Raw genomic sequence first — 27,040 nt, forward strand, 5'->3', positions numbered from 1 at the left:
AAGATTGCCAGATCAAATATCTGTGACATACTTATTCTAAATAATTATTCACCATTTATCTGAAATTTAAATTTCACTGGTGTTCTAGGTTTTTGCACCCCAATGTTCATAGCAGTATTATTTACAATTGCCAAGGTATGGAAGAAATCTAAGTGTCCACCAACAAGTGAGTAGATTAAGAAGATGTGTTATATATGTACAATGGAATACTACTCAGTCATAAAAAAAAGAATGAAATTTTGCCGCTTGCAACAACATGTATGGACTTGGAGAGAATTATGCTAAGTGAAATAAGTCAGAGAAAGACAAATACTGTATGATATCACTTATATGTGGAATCTAAAAAATACAACAAACTAGTGAATAAAACAAAAAAGAAGCAGACTCACAGATATAGAGAACAAACCAGTGGTTACCAGTGGGGAGAGGGAAGGGGCGAGAAGCAATACAGGGAAGGGGGGGAAAAGGGCTGTTATGGGATTATATGAAATCATCTGTGTGAAACTTTTGAAAATTGTAAAGTACTATAGAATTTAAAGACTCACTCAATTTTTTTTTAAAGGAGAAAAAATTTTAACTGGGTGTTCTATGTTTTATTAGTAAATCTGGAAGACTTACTTTTAAGGTTCTAACGGATTGAAAGCTCAGTATAGGTCTTCAGACCTGGGTGCCCTGGAGAACAAATCAATTTTGCAGTATATGAATGAAATAATGATTACTAGAAGAAAGAAATAAATCCCAGGATTTACTGAGCTCAGCAGAGCATGTACTGATTGTTGTGTGCCTTTCCAGGACCCGCTCTTGGAGAGATGCTAGTGAACTAGAGCACTGTTCACAGTGAGCAGTGATAATGGAAACCACATTTTAGGAAGAAGAGCTAAAAGAATCTGAAAAAGGAAGACCAAAATGGATCATGTTGCCAAGACACCCAGAAGGACCCTGATTCCCGTCTTTTCTACTAAGCCTGGTTCTCCAGCCTTCTCTTTAACTATGAGCAGCCTAATGTCTCACCAATAAATTTCTTTTCATCTTAGGTTTGCCGGTCAATTTCTGTTGCTTGCAACCAAAGATCTCAAATGATACAATGGGTTTTTGTCAATATATGAAGGGATCTTTTACAGAAGAGAATTTGGTCATATTTAGAGAGCAAAGCTAGAACCTGAGAATGAAATCACACAAGTCAATATGGAAAAGAACTTTCTAATTATCTGAATGACTCCAAATTAAAAAGGCCTGCGGATTGGTGAGAACCCATTATTAAAAATGTTTAAGAAGAGGTAGGATGACCAACAAATAGGGACAAGATTTCTTTCCTAACTGGGAAAATAGAGTGGATCAGATGTCTTATATGGCATGTTTTGTTTTGTTTTAACTTAGAGGACTTTGTTCAAATAAAATCTTAAATCGAATTAAAACAAAATATCATTCAAAAGTTGAGATACAGTGGTAGTTGTAGATAGGGATCAAGTTACCCCTGTTTATCCTTCCCCTAAACTTATAGACATTCCAGAATGGAACTTTTGGAACCTAGGGCTCATTAAAGCATAGTTTAAAATCACTGAACTAAAATAGCTAATATTTCTTTGAGCACTTTCAATGTCTCAGGTACTCCACTAAGTACTTTTTATGTATTATCTCATTTAACCCTCTCCCAAACTACAAGAAGTACTATTATTAGCCCCATTTTACAGATGAGGGAATGGAAGCACAGAGAGGGTAATTAACTTATTTAAGGTCACACAGCTAAAAGATAGAGGACCTAAAATTCAAATAAAGTTGCTCTGACTACCAAGACTGCACTATGAACAGCTATGTTATTTTGCTTTTAAGATTTACGATGGAGTGAAGTTTGATGTTCAGTGCTATCATTTCTACTGAGTTCTGTGCTCCTTTCATTCATTGACCATCAGATTAATTTCAGCTTTTCTAGGCTTTTCTAAAATAGCACCAACTCAAAGGAATTTAATTTGTTTTTCATGACAGTACAGTTTTCCTTCTAACTGGTTTTCCTTAATTAGTATTTTTTTAGAGTGGTTCACATACCTCTCTAAACTAGTTGCTTTAAGGTATCACCTCTTAGGGTTGACTGTAAAAGACTGTTACCTGCCGGGGTCAGCATTCGTTCCATCACTTTAAGCGTTCATTGTGCCTCCTTCATCTTTTCACAGCAAAACAAAGTGGGGGAAAGAGACTGGGTTCGTTTGCCTGGCTTCATTTGACCAAATGAGGATGGAGATTTCTCTGATGATCACAGCCTGGAAGGGGAGGCAGGCAGTGGAAGAAAGCAACGGCTCACACTAATTGTCCTGGCGTTGCTACGACCTCTCTTGCCGCTGTCATGAAGCGTCAGACAGGTAGTGTGGAGGCAGCAGGAGCAGCCTGACCTAATCAAACGCTGTCCTGACCATTCCTAGGAAAGCCGCCAGCTGCGGCCCGCAGGAAGCAGTAGCCAACGTGAGCAGTGTTGCTGTCACCCATTCCCCTCGGCTCAGTGTGATCCTTGACTCATGCTGTTAACCACGTCCTACCGTTCTCTGTCCCCATGTGAGAAAGCAGATTCCTAAAGGCACAGGCCACCAGGACCAGGCTTTATGTTAGGGGCCTGGGTTCCGGAGAAGGGGTACAAAGGAACAGCCTCCCCTGCCTCGGCCTTCTGCGTTCTCCTTCCCACAGGTGGGCTCTCTGTCACCTGTGAATCTACCCCATCCATCCCGTCACTCACTGCCGCTAACAGGCTGTCAGGGTCTCAGTTTTCTCTTTGTGAGGTGCTCTCAAATACTGTTTGTCTAATGTCCCCCATGAGCCCCAAAGGCATGGACCGTTACTTCATATTTTGTAAAGGATGGTGTAAGTTCAGCACTCCATACATATAAAATAGTGAATAGCAGATTTCCCCCATACCGAAGCCATTCCATTTTCTTCCGCAAAACAGCTCCTTTTATCTCTATGCAGAAAGCCCAATGAGGCAAATATCTTCATTGCTCAGACAGCTACAAAATGTGATCACATTTCCCCCCACAGCTAATGTGCTCTTATGTATAAAATTTAAATTTGAAAGTCTGAGCAGATGGCCTATAAAGTCTTGTTTTCCCTCTGAATTTAATTTCTTCCTGCTTATAGTGGGATTTTTTTTAAATCATTTGAAAAGGAACAATAAAACGTTTCTGTAGAGTGTAATAATCATTATCTTAATGATTGTTCACTGCCAGAGGTATCCCAGAGGAAAGATTGGACCTTGACTTTGGGTCTGGAATCTTACCTGCCCTGTCACGTTCACAAACATTAATCAGTTCCACAAAACCTTGCCAACTGGGCCCTGCACATTTTGGAATTGGTCATCATTCTTACTTGAACTAGGCAGAAGTTTACCTTATTTTAGAAAACAAAATGACCTAAGTAAATTAGTTGTATAAAGAAAAGAGGCAAAATATTAAGGCTCATTTAGAAAATATTGTTTTTGAGTCCTTTTAGAACTATTTTATTTCATTTTGTTCAGAGACATTAATGAGCTAATTACCTTTTTACTAAAGGAGGCCCATAAGACTCCAATTTAGCAATACTTAATTGATCATCAGTTTTGGTGATTTTATGTAACAAAATTGTGTTGTTTTTCAAACTACTCCATAATTCAGATTCTTTTTTATCATTTACTACATTCAAAGGTATCTATCCATAGGAAGGTTAATAAGTTGATAAAATGTAGGTATTGACATCACCTTTTACTCCCAACGTTATTTTGCAAGTTGAATTCATTGGCATCACCCTGCCCTTAAAATTTGCAGAGCTGAGTGGTGAGAGTACAAATGGATACCCATCTACTATATGTCCACATATTTAAAAGTTATAAATGAAGCTAACACATGTGAAATGAAGTACATTCTATCTGTCTATTTTCAAACATACACCTTGTCCTATAGTCCTACCTTAGTCTGGAAAATTGAAGGCCAGGTTTAAATTTAGAACTCTTGGGTCATCATGTACTATGCCTGAACATGGCGGCATAGGGCGCATCAGTGCCCAGCCTACTATTCACTCACCTTCTCTTCCCAGTCCGACTCCATCCTGCACTGTGCAGGCTATCACACACTCACAGTGCATGCACCTCCTGGCTCAAATTTCCAAGCTCCCGCTCTACCTTTCTCCCCAGCTCCCTGCAAACAGCTGCCCCTTGGGCATCCTTCAGGCCTAAGGATATCAAACACTGGCGTCATAGTCTTCCCTTGGGAGAACAGGGAAAGGAGTCTTCCCTTGGAAGAGACCCATGCAGATTTCTGCAAGTGGGCTTAGGGCCATTGGGATAGGAAATTCCAGGGACATGGATATGAAGAATATAGTCTAGTAGGTGCAGAGAAGGGAGGGGTCCAGGTAGAATCTTATTTATCTGTCATGTCATGTTCACAACCATCTACTGAGATAATAAAACCTTGGACTCTTGGCCCCAGTAGTAGGGTTATAGCCACAGGAGATCCAGGGCAGGGGCCCTGCCAGCAACAGGACTGTCTGTTGTCACAGTACTATGAATGAGGCCCGCAGTACTTGTTTCACAAAGTAGTCACTAGGCACTGAGAAGTAGCACTGGCAAGAGTCCTACTATGTGCCATAAGAAAGACAAACATCTATGAGATTTAGTCTCTGTCCTCAAAGAACTTACAGTCTAGCTTGGAAGATCAAAAGCACAGAAAATAATTGTGCTACAGAGATGAAAGCCCAAAGAAGAGGTAGAAGTCGAGTCAATGGTTTATTCTTCCCCAGAAGCAGTTAGGGACTAAGAATTATTAAATACACAAGTCTTCTTTAACCACTTAGATAAAATGTTCTACCTTCCTAAATCAACCTTCATGACTCTCCTTGAAAGAAGCTTAATATTATCCCATAGAACACTCTGGAAATGAACAGGTTAAGATTTTGGCTTCCATCCCTGAGCAAATCTGATGCAGGCAGGATTAGAAGGAGAAAGATTCAGCTCCCAGTTCAGCACATTGTGTGCCAACCCATCTGCCCACATCAGTGTCTATTTAAAAGTGAAGCCAATCAGACTAGCCCCATCTTCACCTGTCCTACTGATCGCCCATAGCAAGGGAGGAACAGAAAGCCCACACGTTGGTCTGGAAAATTGAGCCTCTGTGTAATTTCCAGTCGTGTGTCTGCTTGGAGGCACACAGCCAACAAAGCCATCAATCTGGCAGTTTTCTAACACTGACCCAGTATATATTTGCTAGGCCATTTGCACCATCTGCCATGCAAATGTCAGTTAAGGAAATAGAGAGTTGTGGGAATATCAGGGTTAAAATGCTATTTAGCAGGAATGCCCACAGGAGAACAAAGAGCTGGGAGAGCCAAGGGCAATAAAAAGAGAACAGAGGTTTAACAGACCAAGGCTCCCAACCTCGTTCTCTCTTCAGGCTTATTTTATTATGGCACCTTCAGAAACATGGGCCTTCCTTACTGACAAAGACACTCTGTATGATTCCATTGAATTAAAGCTCTCATGTAGCAACTATATACATTACATTTATGTATAAACTTACATTTCATATATATAAATATATAATTTATATGTAATTATATATATAAATTTTTATAAATTTTGTAAGTTTGTATATATAATTTTATAAATTTTTAAAATTTATATATAATGTATATATAATCTTTATATATTCATATACATAAAAATTTTAAGGGGAAATACAGCATCCATAGTTCCATCTCCCTAAGATAGCTCCCCCTCCCCTCATGAATATTGCCTCCTGGTTTGGGTCCATATGTTAGCAATACTTGTAACCATCTATTGAGCCCTTACTATAATATGCTGGGCACTGCATTAGCTTCTAATTATATATTTTTCTAAAGTTTACATCAACACTAAAAAGTCAATATTTTCTTCTAATTTTATAGATGCAACAAACAAGGCTCAGAGAAGTAATTTTTTAAGCCCCTGGACACCCAGCTTGTAAATGAAAGACCCAGACTTCAATCAGTTCATCCATGTCCTTCATACTGAACCCACTCCTGTGGGTATGCACACTTGTTTATACAGGGTTAAAATCACAGAGCATATACTATTTTGTGTTTAGTTTTGTTCAGTTAACAGGACATCATATGTATTTTTTATGTTTTATATAGCCTCATGTTTGTCTCTTTTAACAGCTAGATAATAACCCATCTAATGATTTATATTGATTTATAGTTAATACTACAATGAACTTGTTGATATATATAGGTTTTTGTATCTGTTGTATTATTTCTTTAGGATCAATTTCCAGTAGTAGATTACTGGGTCAAACAGTATGACCATTTTTATGGCACTTGGTATATACTGCCATATTGACTTTCAAAGATATTCTATTAGAAGCATGTTTGTTAAGTGTTTCAACTTATAATAACCACACCAGCACTGGATGTTTTATTAAACATTTTCCAATTTATTACATTTAAAATAGTACCTCAAGCTTGCTTTGGTTTGCCTTTTTTATTCCAAAGTGGTGATGGCTATTTCACCCATCTACTTGTTTATTGCTCTTAGGCTGTCTTATATAGCTGTTCTCTCTCCCTAGCCCAAATCTCAAGGTGCTTTGTATAAATATGTATGCACTCTTCATGTGGAGGTACTATGACCTCTTTGCCTTATTGTCTTTATCCTTGCAGAAATATCTGAAAAGGAAATGCTAACATATAAAATGCCAGTGACAAATCCTTCTCCAGAATGATGTCTAAAACTGAAATAAGAGATAGCAGTATGAGCAAGTTATTTGGAAATATATAGGTAAATATCAAGAGAAAGAGCTGAAAAGGCTTTAGAGAAGTAGCCTCTTGTGGGGTAGTGGTGGGCAGAGAAGGGGACAGGGCTGGGAGCTACTGTTTTTCATAAGTCTTGCATAACTATTTGACTTTTTATGTGGCAATTACAACTGAAGAAAAAAATTAAATTAAATTTATAAATTCTTCTCAACAAATGAATTGGAGGCTCACATAATGCTCTGTGCCCCTGCCTGAGAAAATCTTCCAATTAAGCTTCCTTCTTTCAAAAATTAACATGTTTTGCATCTCCTTCTTATTGCTCACAGCCACAAGATATTAAAAGGAAGGGACAAAATCTGGCCTAACTGTGTTCAAGGATGCTATCAGAGTCATGTCTTTCTGAATTCCAGATTCTCATTATTTCCCTTTTTTATGTACTTTGCATAGCATTAATTGGAGTTCCTGCATTGCAGTGGGGATCCATAACAGGAGGGGTCCTCTCTCCAGAGAAAAACTGATGCTCATTAACAAAAGAGAAATGAATCTTCAAATTAATTTTTTCTTGGGAACCTAGGATTCAAATACATGTGAGTAGTGGTCTGTCATTCTACTCTCTTATAGGAGAAAATCAAAATTACCTGAGATGAATCATGTCCCCTAAGACCAGGCTGATTTCTAGACCCAGACCCCCTGAGTTGAATCCTTGTTCTCCTACTTCCCAGGCATATGACCTTCGGCAGGTTATTTAACCTTCCTTTGTCTCAGTTTTCTTCTCTGTAAAATGGAGATAATAATAATAATAATACCTGCCTCATGGCTTTTGTAAGAAAGTCTTGAGTAAATACATTTAAAGGGTTCAGAACAGTGCCTGCCACAGAACAAGAACTCAATAATGTTTTCAAATAACGTTATTTTTGTTATTATTCTCATTTTGACAGTTTATCCTAGAGAGTAGGAAACTTTGTCCACGATCATAATGCATGGCATAACTGTGAATAGAGATTCGTATTGAATTAAAAATCAGATATATTCAAATACTAACTTTGACTCTGCTACTTTTCAGCTGTGCAACTCTGTGCAAGACATTAATTTCCTCATTATACACTGGATCCTGATATCTAGTTCATAGGATTGACTGGGAAGATCAAAGAAGAGACTGTGTCTAAATCTGCTCGTCTAGTTTTTGCCAGGATATGTTGCTCAAAGGGACAAAGAGAGCAGGGGCACATGAAGAATTATAGCAGTGACCTGAGATGGCTGAAACTGAACCATCTTCTCTTGCCCTAATGGTACCAATTGCAGGTGATTGGTGGGAGAGCAGTGGGAGCAGAGAAAGTTATTGAATACATGTTCATTACTTAACACATAATTACTGTTGAGCCAGGTGCTGTGTTGGGAGATAAATCAGGTCACTGTCCTCAGTGAGCTCAGTGCAGAGCAGGAAACAAAGGTAAACATAATTAGAATACTGTGTTCTAAGTACAAGAATAGAGCTATACAGATGGCTGCACAAAGGAGAGGTGCCTAGGGTGTGGGGAAGCTGCTTGGAAGGGAGGTGTATTAGTAATCTATTGCTGTGTAACAAATTACACCAAAACCTAGTGGCTTAAAACAGCACATGTATGTTATCACATCACTTCAATGGGTCAGGAATCTGTGCATGGCTTAGCTGGGTCCTCTGTTTCACAGTTTCTTGTGAGGCTGCAATCAAGGTGTTATTCCAAGTATGCAGTCTCATCTGAAAGCTCTACTGCGGAAAAGACCCACCTCCAAGGTCTGTGGTTGTTGGCAGAATCCATTTCTGTGTGCAGTGTTAGAGAGAGCATCAAGTCCTCTCTGTTGGCTGGAGGCTGCCCTCGGGTCCTTGCCATGTTGACCTCTCCACATGGCAGCTTGCTACATCCAGTCGTTCAAGCCAAGAAGGCAAGGGAGAGAGCTTACTTGTAAGATGAACATCACAATTATTTGTAACCCTACCATGGAAGTGACACCGCATCACACTTGCCACACTAATTATTCCACTACTTTTGCCAATGCTTGGCAAATCACTAGGGTTCAGCCCAGGCTCAGGCAGGAGTTTGGGGGTGGGGTGTTGCACAAGGGCATGAATACATGGAGGCAGGAAACACTGGGGTCCTTCTTAGAAATAAGTCTACCCCAAAAGGACTCCTGAGCTGATTCTTCAAGCAGGAAAATTGATCTCAGTCTACATGTGAGAAAAGTAGAAGGTCATGGAGGAGACAGGACAAGAAAACAAACCAAAAAAAAGGGAATAAAAGGATAAATGTTATCTTATTTCTTAAGGTGTTGTCTTGGAGGAAAAGAACAGAAAAAAGATGCACTTTAAATAATGGAAGGAAATTAGACAATTGATATAGATAGGGGAAGAATAGGGGTGAATTTTGAAGGGAAAAACAAAGACTTAGTCTTGCTTGCGGAATGTTGAAAGCCACACTGCTGATGAGGGCGATTTTCCTAGATTTTGAACTGGTGAGTGGATAAGAGGTCAGAGTGACAGAGGTGGGCATGTGCTGAAGCAAGGACGGCAGCCACAGTCGTTCCCTTGGCTTTTTGTTTTTACTTCCTCAATAAATAGACCTCTTCATTAGACTGTGGTGGCCATTTAATTAACTAATTAATCACTTAATGCCAGTTGCAACACTTTCCTGAGTCTTTCTAGCTTTTAGTGTAGCCCATGTTCTCATGTGCTTGTTTCCCTCATGTGCTTATAGAAAAGAAAAAAAATGATGGCAAAGAATCACAGCCATTATATTGAGTATTTCAGCCTAGAATTTGACTTTCTCACTGGTCTCCATTATTCTGGCCAAGATTTAAGTTATTACAATGAGGAAGGATGATGAGTGCTCTCAATTGAACTTTGGAGTTCAGTTTGGTCACTCTCTTCTGCCTCGATGTCCACGGCTATAAAATGGGAATAACAGGACCTATCGCCCCTATCTTTTCTAGTCGATGTCACTATTGAATGAGATAATGTAGTCAATACAGTTTAGAAATTATAAATAATACATATAATACATAAGAAAGTAATTCCTCCCACAAACAATTATTGAGTGCACTGCACAAGACACAGTGCAAATGTCTACAATAGAACCCAGCCCTTATGTCTGAGTGGCTCAACAGTACTGGGAGAGAAAGACAACATTTCAACACATCTTTAGAATACAATTTCCTAAATGTGATGACAGAGATTTATACAAAAGCCATTAAGGCTATTGACAAATTTATTGCATCATATATTTTCTCCACATCTTTACTGGAGTATAATTGCTTTACAATGTTGTGTTAGTTTCTGCTGTATAACAAAGTGAATCAGCTGTATGAATACATATATCCCCATATCCCCTCCCTCTTGCGTCTCCCTCCCACCCTCCCTATCCTACCCCGCCAGGTGGTCACAAAGCACCGAGCTGATCTCCCTGTGCTATGTGGCTACTTCCCACTAGCTATCGATTTTACATTTGGTAGTGTATATATGCAGATGCCACTCTCTCACTTTGTCCCAGCTTACCCTTCCCCCTCCCTGTGTCCTCAAGTCCATTCTCTAGTAGGTCTGCGTCTTTATTCCTGTCCTGCCCCTAGGTTCTTCACTAACACATGTCTCTTTTTGAATTATGGTTTTCTCAGGGTATATGCCCAGTAGTGGGATTACTGGGTCACATGGTACTTCTATTTTTAGTTTTTAAAGGAACCTCCATACTGTTCTCCATAGTGGCTATATCAATTTACATTCCCACCAACAGTGAAAGAGGGTTCACTTTTCTCCAACCCTCTCCAGCATTTATTGTTTGTAGATTTTTTGATAATGGCCATTCTGACTGGTGTGAGGTGATATCTCATTGTGGTTTTGATTTGCATTTTTCTAATGATTAGTGATGTTGAGCATCCTTTCATGTGTTCGCTGGCAATCTGTATATCTTCTTTGGAGAAATGTCTATTTAGGTCTTCTGACCATTTTTGGATTGGGTGGTTTGTTTTTTTGATATTGAGCTGCATGAGCTGCCTGTATATTTTAGAGATTAATCCATTGTCAGTTGCTTCGTTTGCAAATATTTTCTCCCATTCTGAGGGTTGTCTTTTCGTTTCGTTTATGGTTTCCTTTGCTGTGCAAAAGCTTTTAAGTTTCACTAGGTCCCATTTGCTTATTTTTGTTTTTATTTCCATTTCTCTAGGAGGTGGGTCAAAAAGGATCTTGCTGTGATTTATGTCATAGAGTGTTCTGCCTATGTTTTCCTCTAAGAGTTTTGTAGTGTCTGTCCTTACATTTAGATCTTTAATCCATTTGGAGTTTATTTTTGTGTACGGTGTTAGGGAGTGATCTAATTTATTCTTTTACATGTAGCTGTCCAGTTTTCCCAGCACCACTTATTGAAGAGGCTGTCTTTTCTCCATTGTATACTCTTGCCTCCTTTGTCAAAGACGAGGTGACCATATGTGCGTGGGTTTATCTCTGGGCTTTCTATCCTGTTCCATTGATCTATATTTCTGTTTTTGTGCCAGTACCATACTGTCCTGATTACTGTAGCTTTGTAGTATAGTCTGAAGTCTGGGAGCCTGATTCCTCCAGGTCCGTTTTTCTTTCTCAAGATTGCTTTGGCTATTCGGGGTTTTTTGTGTTTCCATACAAATTGTGAAATTTTTTGTTCTAGTTCTGTGAAAAATGCCAGTGGTAGTTTGATAGGGATTGCATTGAATCTGTAGATTGCTTTGGGTAGTATAGTCATTTTCACAGTGTTGATTCTTCCAATCCAGAAACATGGTATATCTCTCCATCTGTTTGTATCATCTTTAATTTCTTTCATCAGTGTCTTATAGCTTTCTGCATACAGGTCTTTTGCCTCCTTAGGTAGGTATTCCTAGGTATTTTATTCTTCTTCTTGCAATGGTAAATGGGAGTGTTTCCTTAATTTCTCTTTCTGATTTTTCATTGTTAGTGTATAGGACAGCAAGAGATTTCTGTGCATTAATTTTGTATCCTGCTACTTTACCAAATTCATTGATTAGCTCTAGTAGTTTTCTGGTAGCATCTTTAGGATTTTCTATGTATAGTATCATGTCATCTGCAAACAGTGACAGCTTTACTTCTTTTCCAGTTTGGATTCCTTTTATTTCTTTTTCTTCTCTGATTGCTGTGGCTAATACTTCCAAAACTATGTTGAATAATAGTCGTGTAAGTGGGCACCCTTGTCTTTTTCCTGATCTTAGAGGAAATGCTTTCAGTTTTTCACCACTGACAATGATGTTGGCTGTGGGTTTGTCATATATGGCTTTTATTATGTTGAGGTAGGTTCCCTCTCTGCCCACTTTCTGGAGAATTTTTATTATATAGGAGTGTTGAATTTTGTCAAAAGCTTTTTCTGCATCTATTGAGATGATCATATGGTTTTTATCCTTCAATTTGTTAATATGGTGTATCACACCGATTGATTTGTGTATATTGAAGAATCCTTGCATTCCTGGGATAAATCCCACTTGATCATGGTGTATGATCCCTTTAATGTGCTGTTGGATTCTGTTTGCTAGTATCTTGTTGAGGATTTTTGCATCTATGTTCATCAGTTGTTTGGGCCTGTAATTTTCTTTTTTTGTGACATCTTTGTCTGGTTTTGGTATCAGGGTGATGGTGGTCTCATAGAATGAGTTTGGGAGTGTTCCTCCCTCTGCTATATTTTGGAAGAGTTTGAGAAGAATAGTATTAGCTCTTCTGTAAATGTTTGATAGAATTTGCCTGTGAAGCCATCTGGTCCTGGGCTTTTGTTTGTTGGAAGATTTTTAATCACAGTTTCAATTTCATTACTTGTGATTGGTCTGTTCATATTTTGTATTTCTTCCTGGTTCAGTCTTGGAAGGTTGTACTTTTCTAAGAATTTGTCCATTTCTTCCAGGTTGTCCATTTTACTGGCATATAGTTGCTTGTAGTTGTCTCTCAGGATCCTTTGTATTTCTCTGGTGTCAGTTGTTACTTCTCCTGCATCATATTTTAAATATTCATCTTATCAATACTTTTGTGAAGTCACATAACATTTAACAAGTATTATTGTGCATCTTTGTGTGTGTGTGTGTGTGTGTGTGTGTGTGTGTTTTTACTGTGACCGTGGTGTGGTGGTTAAGCACATGACTCAGGAGAAAGCCTGCCTGAGTTCAAGTCTTGGCTGTGATACTTACAAACTGTGTGAACTCGGGCAAGTTACTTAAACACACTGTATCTCATTTTCCTCTTTTTTAGAATGTGGATGATAATAGTATCTATCACATAGAGGTATTATGAGGGTTAAACAAGTTAGCATAAGGGAAGCTCTTAGAACAGTGCTCAACATGTAATAGGCACAGTACAAGTGTGTGTTTTCATAACCATGGGCAAAGTCCTATGCCAGGCCCACGGATACAACGCTGAACAAGAAATAGTCCCTGCTTCCTAGTAAGTTGGAGCTTAATGGATGAGTCTTATGCTCCATTACACACCAAATCATCTAAGCCAGGAACCTGGAAGTTACCTGAGACACATCCCTCTTCCTCAATTCCACCACTGCTCACCCAGTCCTCACAACTGGTCACTGAGTCAGATCATGTACATTTTCCAAAGATCCCATATCTGTCCCCTTCTTCCAAACTCCATTCATTCATCTTCCCTCACCTGTATCAGTGTCTTTGGCCCCAGTGCCTCCTTCATGCTGTTGGTTGTGTGTCAGTCTTAACACCTTTACCCATGACTCAAACCCCTGTAGTGTTCTTCACCACTTCCTGGAACAAAATCAAATTCCTTAACAAGACCCTTCATAATATGCTCCTGGAACACCTCAATACTTTCCCAGAGGCAGTGTTGCATAGTGGTTTAAGGACACGGACTCAGGAGCCAGGTAATCAGAATCGAGCTCCACCATTTACAAGCTCTATAATCTTGTTCAGATTAATGATTTAACATATATAAAGTACTCTGGCACAGAGTAAGCATTATATAAATGTTAGCAGTAATTATTACCTATGCAGTCTTATCTTGAATCTCTCTTTCTTAACTCCTCCATCCTATTACAACCATATAGAACCATTGTTCATTCCCTATATGCCGTCTTACCTGTTTATCTCATTCCTCTCGTCTTCCTATGTGGTAGACAGACCTTAGGGTGAACCCCAATGAGTCCCTCCTTCTGGTGTTCACAACTCTGTGTAATTCTCTGTCCTTAGGTGCAGGTCAGACCTGCAATTTGCTTCTAACCAATAGAATATGTCAAAGGCAATGGGATTTTGTTACACTGTATAAGACTCTGTCCTAGACTAGACTAGAGATTCTCCTTGCTGGCCTAGTGAAGTAAGAGGCCATGTTGGAGAAGACCACATGGCAAGGAACCGTGGGCAGACTCTAGGACCTGAGGATGGCCTCCATCTAATAGCCAGCAAATTATGGGGCCCTCAGTCATATAACCACAAGGAAATGAAAACTGCCAACATGAGTGAGCTTAGAAATATATTCTTCCCCAATCAAGCCTCCAGATGAAAATTCAGCCCATCTTACATCTTGAGTATGGCCTTGTGTGACCTTGAATAGAGAACCCAGCTAACCCATGCCCAGACTCCTGACCCACAGAAACTGTGAGATAATAAATGTTTACATCATTAAGTTTGTGGTAATTTGTTACATAGAGATAGAAAACAAATATACCCTCATTCCCGTTCTCTTGGTGAACTCCTACTCAAACCTCTGTTGAAGTGTTACCTCTTCTGTGAAGCCTTCCCTGATGCTCCCATGCACAGATGGCCTCTCCCTCCTGATCCCCCCATGGCACCTCTTGCTCCCTTTCATAACAGAAGAGTTGCACTGCATTGCATTTTTACTGTTTACTAAGCTCTAAGTCCTTAAGGATGGGAGCTATGTTTTATTCATCTTTGAATTTACAGTTTCTGTAATACGATGTCAATTTTGTAGGAGAGAGGAAGGAAAGAGAATGAAAAAGAAGAAAAAAAAGGAGGATACCAGGGCAACTAAATGCTCAATAAATGTTTGTTGATAAGGGAATGAATAAACAGTACTTTGATTATTTTCTCCTCTGGTCTATTGAATTCTACAGAGACGCTTTCATTTCACTCTGATCGGCATCTCAAATATTGAGGCTATCATCATAATAGATGACTAAATTATCACTAACTGGATTGCAAACGAAAAATGAAAACAGCATTGAGAAAAGGATGCTACACCAAGAGAAATATTTTTCGTTACTTTTATTGTTAAAAGAAAACCTGGGCAGAATAAGGTCCAAATATAGATGAAGAAGTAATGGGGGTAATTTTTTCAGTACGGCAAATACTGGAAATGCATGTTGAAATAGACCAATAGATAGGAAACATGGATAAAACTCAACCAACTTGGAAAAGATCTCTTTTAACTTTATCAACAGAAATAAACAATAGAACTAGCAAGATTCTCAATTTCTCACACTTTTTATGAAAAAAAAATTGAGTTATTTAATTTCTTTGAAGGAAAAGTAAAACAATTAAATTACCACTTCTTCCTTCTGTAAGATCCTTGTCACTCCAGAGTGCACAGTTACTTATCCTTATTGTGCAGACTTATTGCTTATCTTGTGTGTTATGTTATATCCAAAAGGAAACAAAAGCAGAAGAGGCCCACTGTACGTTATATATATATAAAACCTGGCTGAAGCATACTTTAACCACAGGTAAATTCTGAATTTTTCCTGGAGTCTGCTTTCTGCAGATCAGGGCCACTGAGGGCAAGCAAATGATGAGCAATCCAGCTGCTGGGATGGAATGATGGATGGGTACATAGACAGGCACCTGCTGTTAACATTCAGTGACAGCAGCTGCCCTACAGTGTTATGATACTTGCTGAGAGGAATAAGCATTAACTTCTGACAATAACAGCTATTTCGTGTTGCATGTGTGTCCAGGAACTTTGCAGTCTACCCCTTGTGTTGCTTAAGGAGATATTATACACATCAAACATGTCATTCCCAGTGCCTGGCACTTAGTAGGGATATAGTAATATTAGTTGAACATAAATCTGAATTGCTGCTCCTAAATTGATCCCTGCCTTTGGGAAATGAATGCTTGTGATTGGAATTGGTGTTACCGATACTTAGGTCAATTTGGATGGTATTCTGGCCTGGTAGGCCAAACGTTGAAAGTTTAAGGGTGTGACCTGACACCTGATAGAGAACTGTTTCTTTTAAACTTAGACTTGCACAATGCCAAAAAGAAAACACAAAAACAAGAACATTGGATTTGACTATGATCTTTTGTGTTCAAGAGGAAAAAAAAAAAAAAAAGCCAGTGAGCCAGTGAGTTGTTGGGGAAAACAACAAACTCAGTTAGTTGGTTCTATCAGAGCAGCCAATGGACTGTGTTTCTCTAAGCTTTGTACAGCCTGGGAGCCTCCCTTCTTGGGACACCCTGAGTCTGCTACATAAGGATAAGGATTGTCTCAGTTTCCTATTCCTGCTTCACAAATTACCACAAACTTAGTGGCTTACAGCAAAATATATTTATTCTAAGAACTCCAAAATCAGTCTCACTGGGCTAAAGTCAAGTGGTCTATAGGACTGGTTCCTTCTGGAAGCTCTGAGGAGAGAACTGGTTTTTTTGTTTTCTTTATGCTTCTGATGGCTACTTGTATTTCTTCGCTTCTGGACACTTTTTCCATCTTCAACACAGCACCCAATCTCTTCTGCCTTCATCACACAGCCTCCTGCTCTGATAGGACCCTTATGATTACATCAGGCCCACCCAGATAATCCAGGATAATCTCCCACACCTCAAGATGCTTAACTTAATCACACCTGCAAGATTCCTTCTGCCCTATCAGGTAGCATATTCCCAGGTTCTGGGGATTAGCACATGGACATCTCAGAGGACCATTGTCCAGCCTACCACAATGATTTAGCCACAAATCTAATTGATAGAATATTGAGAATTCAACAAAACAATGCAAACTTAGGAACAAAACCAAATCTTGGACTAACAAATGTGCTTTTAAGTGTAAACAGGGCATGTTGTTTTGAGTCTTTAAGCCAGCTGTTTCTCAGCCTATTTTCCTTCCACAGGACAAGGTTGCACACTTGAACTTCTTGTCAACAAAGATTGCTCACTCCCTATTATCTCAGTATTCCATGGCTGAGAACCACTGTGTTTAGCCCTTGAGAAGTCCACAGGGATGAATAATTTCCTAACTTTTGCTGTGAGGATCCTCTCCTGGACCTCTCTGTGATCCCCTGGTGACCAAGTATATAAATTTATTTCTGATTGTGTTTAACAAACTCAGAGGGAATTTACTCACCCTTTATCAGCATAAAAATGTCCTCACATCATGCTTTCTCCTGACTGACTTCATTTTCTTCCTCAAGCTCAGCCAATGCAAAACAAAATCAGCTCCTGGGTTTTTACATCCTGTGCCTTGTACTCATCAGGCCTGTTGCTTCCAGTGGGTGGGTGAAAATTGAGAGATAGGGGATAGTGGGCTGGGTTGAGCCTGATTCATTCCTCCTGGTTTATTTGGCTCCTGATGTCATCAAAGACCAGTGTTCTATTATGTTTCCTGTATTAGATAGGGGCAGAGTTGCCAGCTGGGAACAGCTTGCCCTCTGCCCCTGCAATAAAGCCAAGCAAAGTCTGACTTGCCAATCTTGTGCCCCATCAGAATATCCATGGGCAGAGATTTTTCTTTACTTAATTAGAATCTGTCTTAGTGGGCCCACCAGGCCCTGGGAGCCCAAAGATGCTCCTACACAGCAGCTTTCCTTCTTTCTCTCTTCTTTTGGTTTGGCACTGCCTTGGCAACAGGTGTGATCGAGAGTAAGGAAACATGCAGTGCCAGTGCTCCCGTTCTGGTCCAGGATGAGAACCCACAACTGAAAATATGGCACTCACAGCATTAGGCAGGCTGCCACGAAATCATCCTTCCTTGGCACTGGTGCCCATGGTGAGCATCTAGGCAACTTTTGATTGGGCACCATGCCCTCCAAACAGATGGGCATGAATGTAGGCAGGCAAGAGACCATTTATTTATATCAACTGTATTTGCTGAGGGCAGGGTTCCCAGCTGGGAACATCAAAACAGCTCTTTGTCCTGGCCGTCTGCAGCTCTGATGGAGGTGAGGCAGCCTTGCAAATTCAGCTGGATTAATTTTGAAAAATAAGAACAATGTTTCTATGGACACCAGGGGACATTTTTGGCTCCCTTCAATGGTTCAGAGCACAGAGCAGGCTGGTCCCAAGTCATTTTAATAAAATCTCCCGTCCCTGTTTGGATTTGGTGGGAGAGAGCCAAGAAAGCTTTCCAAATAAGGCCAAATTTAGGTGAACAGAGCTAGCCTCACATGGAAGCCGGCTTTGTAAGTCTTTTTACACACAATGGTGTGGCTTCCAGAGAAAATTAAGCTGAAGTCACCAAGGCTCAGGTGCTAGGAAAGACATTCTGGTTGATCTCACCACTGCACAGTTTTTCTAAGCATCCATTGACCTTCCTGTTGTCCCTCTTGTAATTGATGAATGGGATCAAGTGTAAGCTTAAAGTGCAAGAGTAGACCTTAGGGCCAACTTCCATAAGAGCTTCAGTTGGCTTTAAGGGTAAATAGATAAATTTAAAAAGAATTATTATCTATATTTAGACAATAAAGAGCAATTGTGCAATTGTAGAGGTCTCTGAAGAATACAGCCTTATTATTAATATTAGTATTAACTACTAAAACATACCGCTTGCTTAACAATGCATCTGGCATGGTCTTAAGCACTTTGCAGGCGATATTTTCGATTCATTTTCACAATAACCCTATGGAGGTGGGTACTATCATTAGTATCATTACAGATGAGCAAACTGAAGTTAAGAGAGACTGACCCAAAGTCACACAGCTGGTAACTGGGATACCCAGGGTACACACCCAGGACTGCCGGACAACAGAGCCCATGGCTACCCCCCCCCTTCCTCTAGAAACATTGAAAGCTGCCATTCTGTTTAGTAACTGGCTTGCTAACTTGGGGATGTTTCTTATAACAGGTTTAGGCCAATGTTTCTCAAACTTTAATGTGTCTACAGATCACTGGGGAGATTTTGCTAACATGCAGATTCTGATTCAGCAGACTGGGTTCAGTAGAATTGACCTGATTCGGTAAATTTCTGCAATTCTAATAAGCCCATGAAGGTGGCACCCAGCTGCATCGAGAGTGGCGAAGTTTCAGGGTAGAGCACTGAGTCACATAAAAATGACCAAGGAAGCTTTTAAAAATACCAATGCCCACATCGTACCCCCAGAGATTCTGATTTAATTGCTTAACAACCACTGGGTTAGCGATTCTCTCACTCACCAGCTTTTGTCATTTATTTGAGACAGGAATGCTGAATTCTAAAAGATGCCCTTGGTTGCATTCCTTGCAGATGGAAAATAAGACAATGGATGAAGATGTGTTGTTGGAGGGCGCTCCCAGTTCCTAGTCAGTTTCTTTTCGTGATGCTGATTATATATAACAATCCCAGAGGCAACTGATGGGATGGACCTGTTACTCACAATGGTCTTGAATGTGAACAGCTGGGAGGGAGAGCAGGCTGAGATCAGCAGCACCGCTGCGATCTTTTAAGAGCAAAGTGTGACAAAATGTGTGTTGATGGAGGGGACAAAAAATTATAATCAGAAACATCATCCTTCTATGGCATAGGTTTTGTTGATTGTTATTTTTTGGTTGAGAGGATCTGAATAGGGAAACCCGGAGCCATTCAAAACTCTACTGTGTCAAACCTTTCATTAATTACACATAACAAGCAATAGTATGGATCAGGTGCTCAATGATTCCATTTATTAGAGAGGAGCAATTGATTCCATGTTGGCGGATATGTGGCCATGGCTCTTTCTGGGGTTTCCTGCTAAGTGTGATCAAACCAAAAGGACTATAGATTATTAAATCCAAATCAATATTTTTGCTGCAAAAGCAAAGCATTCGATGAGAGGGGAAAATAAAGTATCCTCTTTTCAGAAGATCTCAGCCTCATGTATTATCGATGCAAAGATGATCAGATAAAAACTAGATTTTGGCAAGCTGTCAAATAAAAAATGCAGAGCGAATCAAAAATTTGTAAAGTAGTATTGAGTTATTACAATTCTATTATAGATACCAGTAATCATTTTTACCGAAACAAACCTCTTATATGATTGTATAGCTGGGATGTTAGGGTACAAGGATTTAGGACTCGACCTCATTTGGGGGAGGGGGAAAATACCACAAAATTAAAAATAAAATGTGAAGAGTAAATGATTTAGTCACAGTTCAGTAGCAGATTGAATAAAAACAATAGGGTTTTAAAAAAGAATGGCAGTGTTTTCCTTCCTGGGCTACATTTTGCTGACTTCCTTGAAAACTTACTGGCATTAGATTCAGAGCAGGATGAATTGCTTTATAGAATCTGTAAACTTAATGTGTGCACGTGCCACACAGGCACAACGCAAGACATTGGAGAGGAAAAATGACTTGGTGAGATATTTTGTCACTTATGGATTTTCTTTTATAGAAAAAAACCCCAGTTCTATACTTTTATTAGCTGTCTCGTTTTATGTAGGAGCCTTCTCCCTCCCTTTTTGGGACTAAAGCTCTGACAAAGCCAGAAATATATTCAAGAATGGAGAGATGGCTGTCACCATTCCTAAATATTCAGAAGATAATCGCCAACCAAAGTTAGAGCATCTTGACATAAAACATCCCTTCAGCTCCCAAGCCGATTTGCCTATCCAGGATCAAATAAATAGTTGTAATTATAAAATCACACATACTGATCCGTAGTCAGCATCAGGAAAGTGACACCAAGAACGTGTGACAGGGATGGCTACTTTCTCTCCTTGGCTTTTCCTCCGTACCTGGGCAGAGAACAAAGACAGTTTCTTGGAACTAAAAATGACTCTGAAGGAAGGTTAAGTGTAGAATGCAACCAGAAGCATCAGCCCTGGGTTTTCCCACTTTAGGGCTAAAACTGAAATGTGACATTATTATAAGGATTTAAATATGAAACAACTTTGTCTTTAAGAAACAGAATTGACTCCATGTAAATGGACTTTGATCAAGAGGCTGAAAGGGGGAAATGTTTTACTTAATCAGACCCAGAGCCAAACTACCCCATGCCATGAGCCATTTCAGTTCTACTGGGGATGGGAGAGTGTGGTCAAATTTAATTCAACTTTGATAGGCGAAACTTTCACGTGAATTACATATTTGCCAATTAGCCTTAATATTAGACACTGAACACCTCACCTAAAGTGCTGATGCCAGGAAAGCCTGCGGGATTCATCATTCCCTATGCCTGAAGGAGCACAAAAAACTCAGATTCTCTGTCATGACCTATGAATTATGTTGAATCATTATTTTCGACTTGATGTTTCATTCATGTCACTGTGGCTGTTTTCAAGAATGTAGGAAAAATGCAGATACCAGGGGAATTTTCATTTCTTACCTAGAACCAACTTTAAAAAGTTCCCATGACACTTGAATTTGTCTAGGGTAACTGGTTATATGCTCTGTGGTGTTCATCTTCCCAAGACCAGGGCTTGATTATGCAGTGGTGGTCCTCCCAGTCACTAGACTAGGGAACTCAGCATAAACTAGATTAGGGCTGGAGACACCTCGAGAGAGAACAAATGTGCTGTTTGCAATAGGCCTGTTACATGCTGCGTGTTACGTGCCCTGCCTCACCACAGTCCAGCCAGGAGAACAGAAACCACACTCACGATTTCACACAGAAGGGATCTAGTACACGGAGTTGGTTACACAGGTGCAGATGAGGGCACAGGCCCTTTTGGACAAAGTACAAATAAAAATCTCTAGAGTGAAATGCTTTCAAACTGCACACAGGGGTTTGGTCGGGTTAACCAAATGCCCTGGTTCAAATTGCATTTCAGCCATTTGGATCGCCTGACTTGCTTCTTTTGGGAGGTATAAAATCCCTCCTCATTTCCTATCGTCAATTGCAACATGGAGTGGCTGAAAATTGTTCAGGCAATTACTGTGCTTCACCAACTGGGTGCCTTTGGCCATAACGGGCATTTTGGGTTTGCAATAGCTCTGCTGTCATTTCCCTTCTTTTGGCTGATCCTGATACAAATTGCTGACGGCTCTAAGAGCATGTCCTCTTGCTCACTGGAAGGGAAGTCACATTCCTGCAAAAATGCTGTCTGCTTTTAGATATGCCATGATGATGGGAGTGGAAGGGCGGTGGACAGGAGAATAAGGACAGAGGAGATGGCTCACCCCCAGTGTTAATCAAGCCACCACTGATGAGTCCTGTTGACTCTGCCTCCTAATTATCTCTCAAATTCATTCCTTTTCTCTATTCCCGTGAATGTTCCCACTACGTTACTTCAGGCCATTTCATTCCTCAGCTTAAATATCACAATGACCTTCTAACTGGTTCCTCTGCCTTTGATCCAGACTTCTTCCTATTAATTCTCCTGGCAGTGGTTCTCAGCCAGGGGTGTGCCGCCCTCAGCAGCAGCAGGCATTTGGAAATGTGTGAGTGTTTGGGGGTTGTCGTGATAATGGGGGTGGGGGGGGACACGCTAGCATTAAGGGGGCAGGAACCAAGGACACTGAAATACCTAGTGTATTCATCTCCTATTGCTCTAGTAACGAAATACCACAAATTTAGCAGCTTTAAAAAATACCCATTTATTACCTCACAGCTCTGTAGGTCAGAAGTCTGACAAAGGTCTAAAGGGCTAAAGTCAAGGTTTCAGTAGGGCCCTGGAGGCCTGGTGGGAGAATCCCTGTCCAAGCATAGTCATGTTGTTGGCAGAATTCAGTTTCATGGGATTGTAGGACTGAGGCTCCAGTTCCCTGGCTGGCTCTCAGCAAGGATTATTCTCAGCTTCTAGGGGTCTCCCACATTACCTGGCTCATGACACCTTCGTCTTCAAAGCAGGTAATGATAGATTGAATTCTTCTTATGGCTTGTGTTTCCTGCCTCCTCTTCTGCCACGTCTTTCTCTGACTTCTGCTTTGCTCTTCCATTTTTAAGGGCCCGTGTGATTAAATCAAGTCTACCCAACCTAAGTAATCCAGGATAACCTCCCCATTTTAAGGTCCTGTCTTGCAAAGTCCCTTTTGCCATGTAACATAACAGAGTCACAGTTTCCAAGAATTTGAACACGGACATCTTTAGGGAGTCATTAATCTGCCAACCACACCTGGAATGATCTGCACAACAGAGAACTGTTCCACCCAAAATGCCAATAGCAGCCTCATTGAGAAATATGGAGAGAGTGATCTATCTAGAATGCAAATCTGACTGTGTCTCTTTCCTGCCTTAAAATCCTTCAGGGAACCTTCACTGACTTCAAGATGAAATCCAAGGCAGAGTCTAGGAAGGGCTTTATGATCCACTGCCTCTTTAGGCCTCTAGCTCGCATGTTACTATCCTGCCTCTGCCTCTCGGCTTCAGCCACACTGAATGATTTTCTGACCATCCTGTGTGTTCTCTTACCTCTCATTCCTTATGAAGGCTCTTTCCTCCACCTGGAACACTCTTTCCCCAAATTCTCACCTACCTTCCTTAACCTAACTAACTCCAACTCAGTTTTCAGGTCTTTCCTGATCTTACTTCCTCACGAAAGCCTGCCGTGACCCTTCAAGTCTGAGTTAGGACTCGTCCTACATGCTCCCAGAGCACCTGCATGCCCACCCATACCATTCATCACACTGTTTTGTAATTTCTTGCCTGTTTGTTGGGTCTCCCCTAAGCTCTAAGCTCTAAGAAGACAAGGACAGCATCTGTCTTGTTGCTGTTGTATCCATAGCACTCAGCTCACACCTGTCATGCACTTACAGTTTTATTAAATAAATTACGTAGTCATGTTGACTTTGATATAAAGGGCAGAGTAAATTTGGTTCCAACTCTTCCACAAGAGACATAATAATAACAATAGTCATGTACCAACCTTTGACAGTCAGATAGCATTTTATCAGAACTTTATATCTGCATGAAGTTGGAAGTATTATTACTAAATCAGTATTACAGAGGAGGAAACTTTAAGTCAAACAGGATAAATAACTAATCATAGAAGCAGGTGGCCCAGAGGGGGCAAAGCTAGGAACCAAGTCTAGTTTCTGATTCTCAAGCCAACCATGGTACTTTGCTGAACCAACAACTAGTGTCTTACGGTTTATAAAGCATTATGTCACAGAGTCCTTGTAACCTCACTATAAGATAAAAATGTGGATCCCTTTCTCAAACATGAGGAAAGAGACTCATCAATGTTAAGTGACCAAGGTCACACAGTATATGTGGAAAATTCAGAACTAGAAGCCAGATATTCCATTCCTATTGCTTTAACCATATCACCTATTAACTAGGAAGATGGCAGAGCTTGGAGAGTAGAGAAGACTATCTTGGTACTTTATTCTCTATTTCTTCAAGTCATCATCTCACACCTCCCTGCCCACATGCAAGGAACTTAAACCAGTGAAAAATCTATTTAGACAAATAGGGAACTCCTCTATTCGTGAATCATATATATATATATATATATATAATGTATGTGATGAAAAGAAAGAGAATTATGTGAATTTAACCTCCAAAAAGATGATAAGTGATTAATAACGGCAATTACCTTAAGAATAAATAGATTATCTTAGTGATCACAACACCTATGTGATAGAAAATCTAACCTTGAGGTGGAAACATCTGCCACCATAATGTATCAGTCAGGACTCTTTTGGTTCCTTTGTACCCAACCTGCAAGGTAGCCTCCGATAGTCTTCATCTCTTGGTATCCACATCCTTGTGTATTCCCCTCCCACACTGAATCATGGCTGACCCATATCAACAATAGAATACTAAAGAAGTGACGGTGTGTAACTTTCAAGGCTACGTCATAACAGACATTTGCATCTTCCACCTTGGTCTCCTGGATTCCTTGTTCTAGGAGAAGCCATTCACCATGTCATAAGAGCACAGGCAGCTCGGTGGAGAGGTCTGTAGGAAGAGGACGTGAAATCTCCTACCAACAGCCAGTACCAATGTACCACCATGTGACTGAGCCACTTTGCAAAAGATCTTCCAGTCCCAGTCAAGCCTTCAGGTGACTGCAGCTCCAACCAACACTGAATGAACCAACCAACCCCAAGTCAAGACCACCCAGACAAGCAGCTCCTGAATCCCTGACCCACAGAAACTGTGAGAGATAATAAATGCATATTGTTGTCTTAAGCTACTATGTTTTATAGTAATTTATTAGATAGCAATAGACAGAAATACAGGTTGCAAGTGACAGAACTCCAATTTGAACGAGCTTTAAACAGAATGGGACCTTTTAACCTATGTAACTATAGGAAGGTCTGGGGGTACATGGCTTCTGGGAAAATGGAATGAGGAACCCAAAAGGAGCCAGACCCTTTTCTTTTATCTCTCATCTCTGTTTCTCTCTACACATGTTTTATTCTTAAGACAGAAAACACAGCCAGCAACATGATCAGATGTTACGTCTCACTTTCTCCCATCCCAAGGTCTGAAAGCCTGGAAAGTGCTCCAATTGTCCTAACACAGATCGCGCGCCGATCCTAGACCAATCAGTGTTGGCCAAGCTGGTGGGATCCATGAGAATATGTCCAAACCACATGAGTAGGGTGAGGAAAACATTTCTTAGAAGTGGAATGGGGCAGGCAGAGTTTCCTTGGAAGTAGAACAGGAGGCCCACTGCCCACTGTGTGTTTGTATAGGAGCACGAGGGTGCACACATGCATGCTCAGGGTTGCTCTGTGCTAATCCCCTGGTGACACTTGACATTACTACTTTCACGTATCATTTCATCACCTGGCCCTAAGGACAAGCTTCTGACCAGCAAGAAGATCATATCAGCCAAATTTCCAATAAGAAGTAAATCTTGGGGCTTCCCTGGTGGCGCAGTGGTTAAGAATCCACCTGCCAATGCAGGGGACATGGGTTCAAGCCCTGGTCTGGGAAGATCCCACATGCCACGGAGCAACTAAGCCCGTGCACCACAACTACTGAGCCTGCGCTCTAGAGCCCACAAGCCACAACTGCTGAGCCTGCACACCACAACTACTGAAGTCTGCGTGCCTAGAGCCCGTGCTCTGCAACAAGAGAAGCCACGGCAATGAGAAGCCCACGTGCTGCAACGAAGAGTAGCCCCCGCTCGCCGCCACTAGAGAAAGCCCGTGTGCAGCAACGAAGACCCAACACAGCCAAAAATAAATAAATAAAATAAATAAACTTATTAAAAAAAAAAGAAGTAAATCTTGTTTTTCAAAGAAGGAGAGGAAAAAGAAAAGAAAAATTGACCCAAAGCAGCTCAATATTAGAAAACACTTTTTAAAATGCTTTCCCTAGAATGTAGGACCTAGAAAATGAGGTAGAGAAATGATAATAATTAATGATAACAGACACCATCTATCAAGCACATGTCAGACACGTGAGGTTTCTGGATATCACATAATTTGCGCCATCTCACAGAGCAGGTAAGTGCCAGAGCCAAGGCCACACCTGGGTCTGTTTGTCACATGAGTCCAAGCTCTTAATCACTATGCAAAATACCAGAGATGGGCTCACACAAGCCCAAGCATTATCCAAGTTCCCGTTTAGCACCTAAGCTAAGGAGAGGCGGAGCAAGCTGAACACAGCTCAGGATTCATTCTCCTGTATCTAGCTAGACCTCACCTCAGCACTCCTCTGAGCTCCATCTGAGAGAACTGAAATCCAGCTCACACCTGCTGCTCTTGTCTATGAAACAAACCAGACCCAAGGCAAAGGTTTTCAGAGTTTTTTTATAGCAAAACCTCTGCTTTTCATTGTCCTCAGAAATAAGCTTTGCTAAACCAGTTTCATTTTTGGGTGGCTCTCAGAGGGAGTTACATAAAAAGAAAGCCCATGTGACTCATTCTGGCTGAGAGCAAACCACATGGAACAAAAGATTTTGAGTGTTCATCAAGGCAGGCATGCCATCATCAGTGACAAGTGAGGCAAACATGCAGCTGAGGACTGTTCCTGTGGCACATCAACCATCAACTGTGTCTTGGAGAAGGTATATCTCCATCTCATGGTTTCTTTATCTGAAAAGTGGAAGTAAATCACATATCTCACAGTTATTGTGGAGACCAATTGAGGTATCATTTGTAGAAACACCCAGCACGGTACTTGATAAATATTGCTGGAATTTGTCTTTCATCAACAGGAATTTGTTTTGTTCTGTGTTTTAGTGCATGAGACTTTTCTCCTCAAGGAAATTATAAGTTCCTTATGTCAGAGACACCCTCTTATTCCTGTTCTGTACTCTACACATCACCT

General features: G+C 40.5%; 1 protein-coding gene across 1 annotated transcript in view; it reads right to left on the minus strand.

Annotated features, from left to right (window-relative positions):
* LOC309608942 (uncharacterized protein) overlaps positions 1-27,040 on the minus strand; it is a 574,070-nt gene that overhangs the window by 83,161 nt on the left and 463,869 nt on the right. Inside the window, exon 8 of the mRNA XM_082349690.1 lies at positions 20,523-20,606. Coding sequence (XP_082205816.1) covers positions 20,523-20,606 — 84 coding nt within the window. The remainder of the gene's footprint in view (positions 1-20,522; positions 20,607-27,040) is intronic.

The sequence above is a fragment of the Balaenoptera borealis genome (genome assembly GCF_965194805.1).
Source record: "Balaenoptera borealis genome assembly, chromosome: 13".
NCBI classification, from domain to species: Eukaryota; Metazoa; Chordata; class Mammalia; order Artiodactyla; family Balaenopteridae; genus Balaenoptera; species Balaenoptera borealis.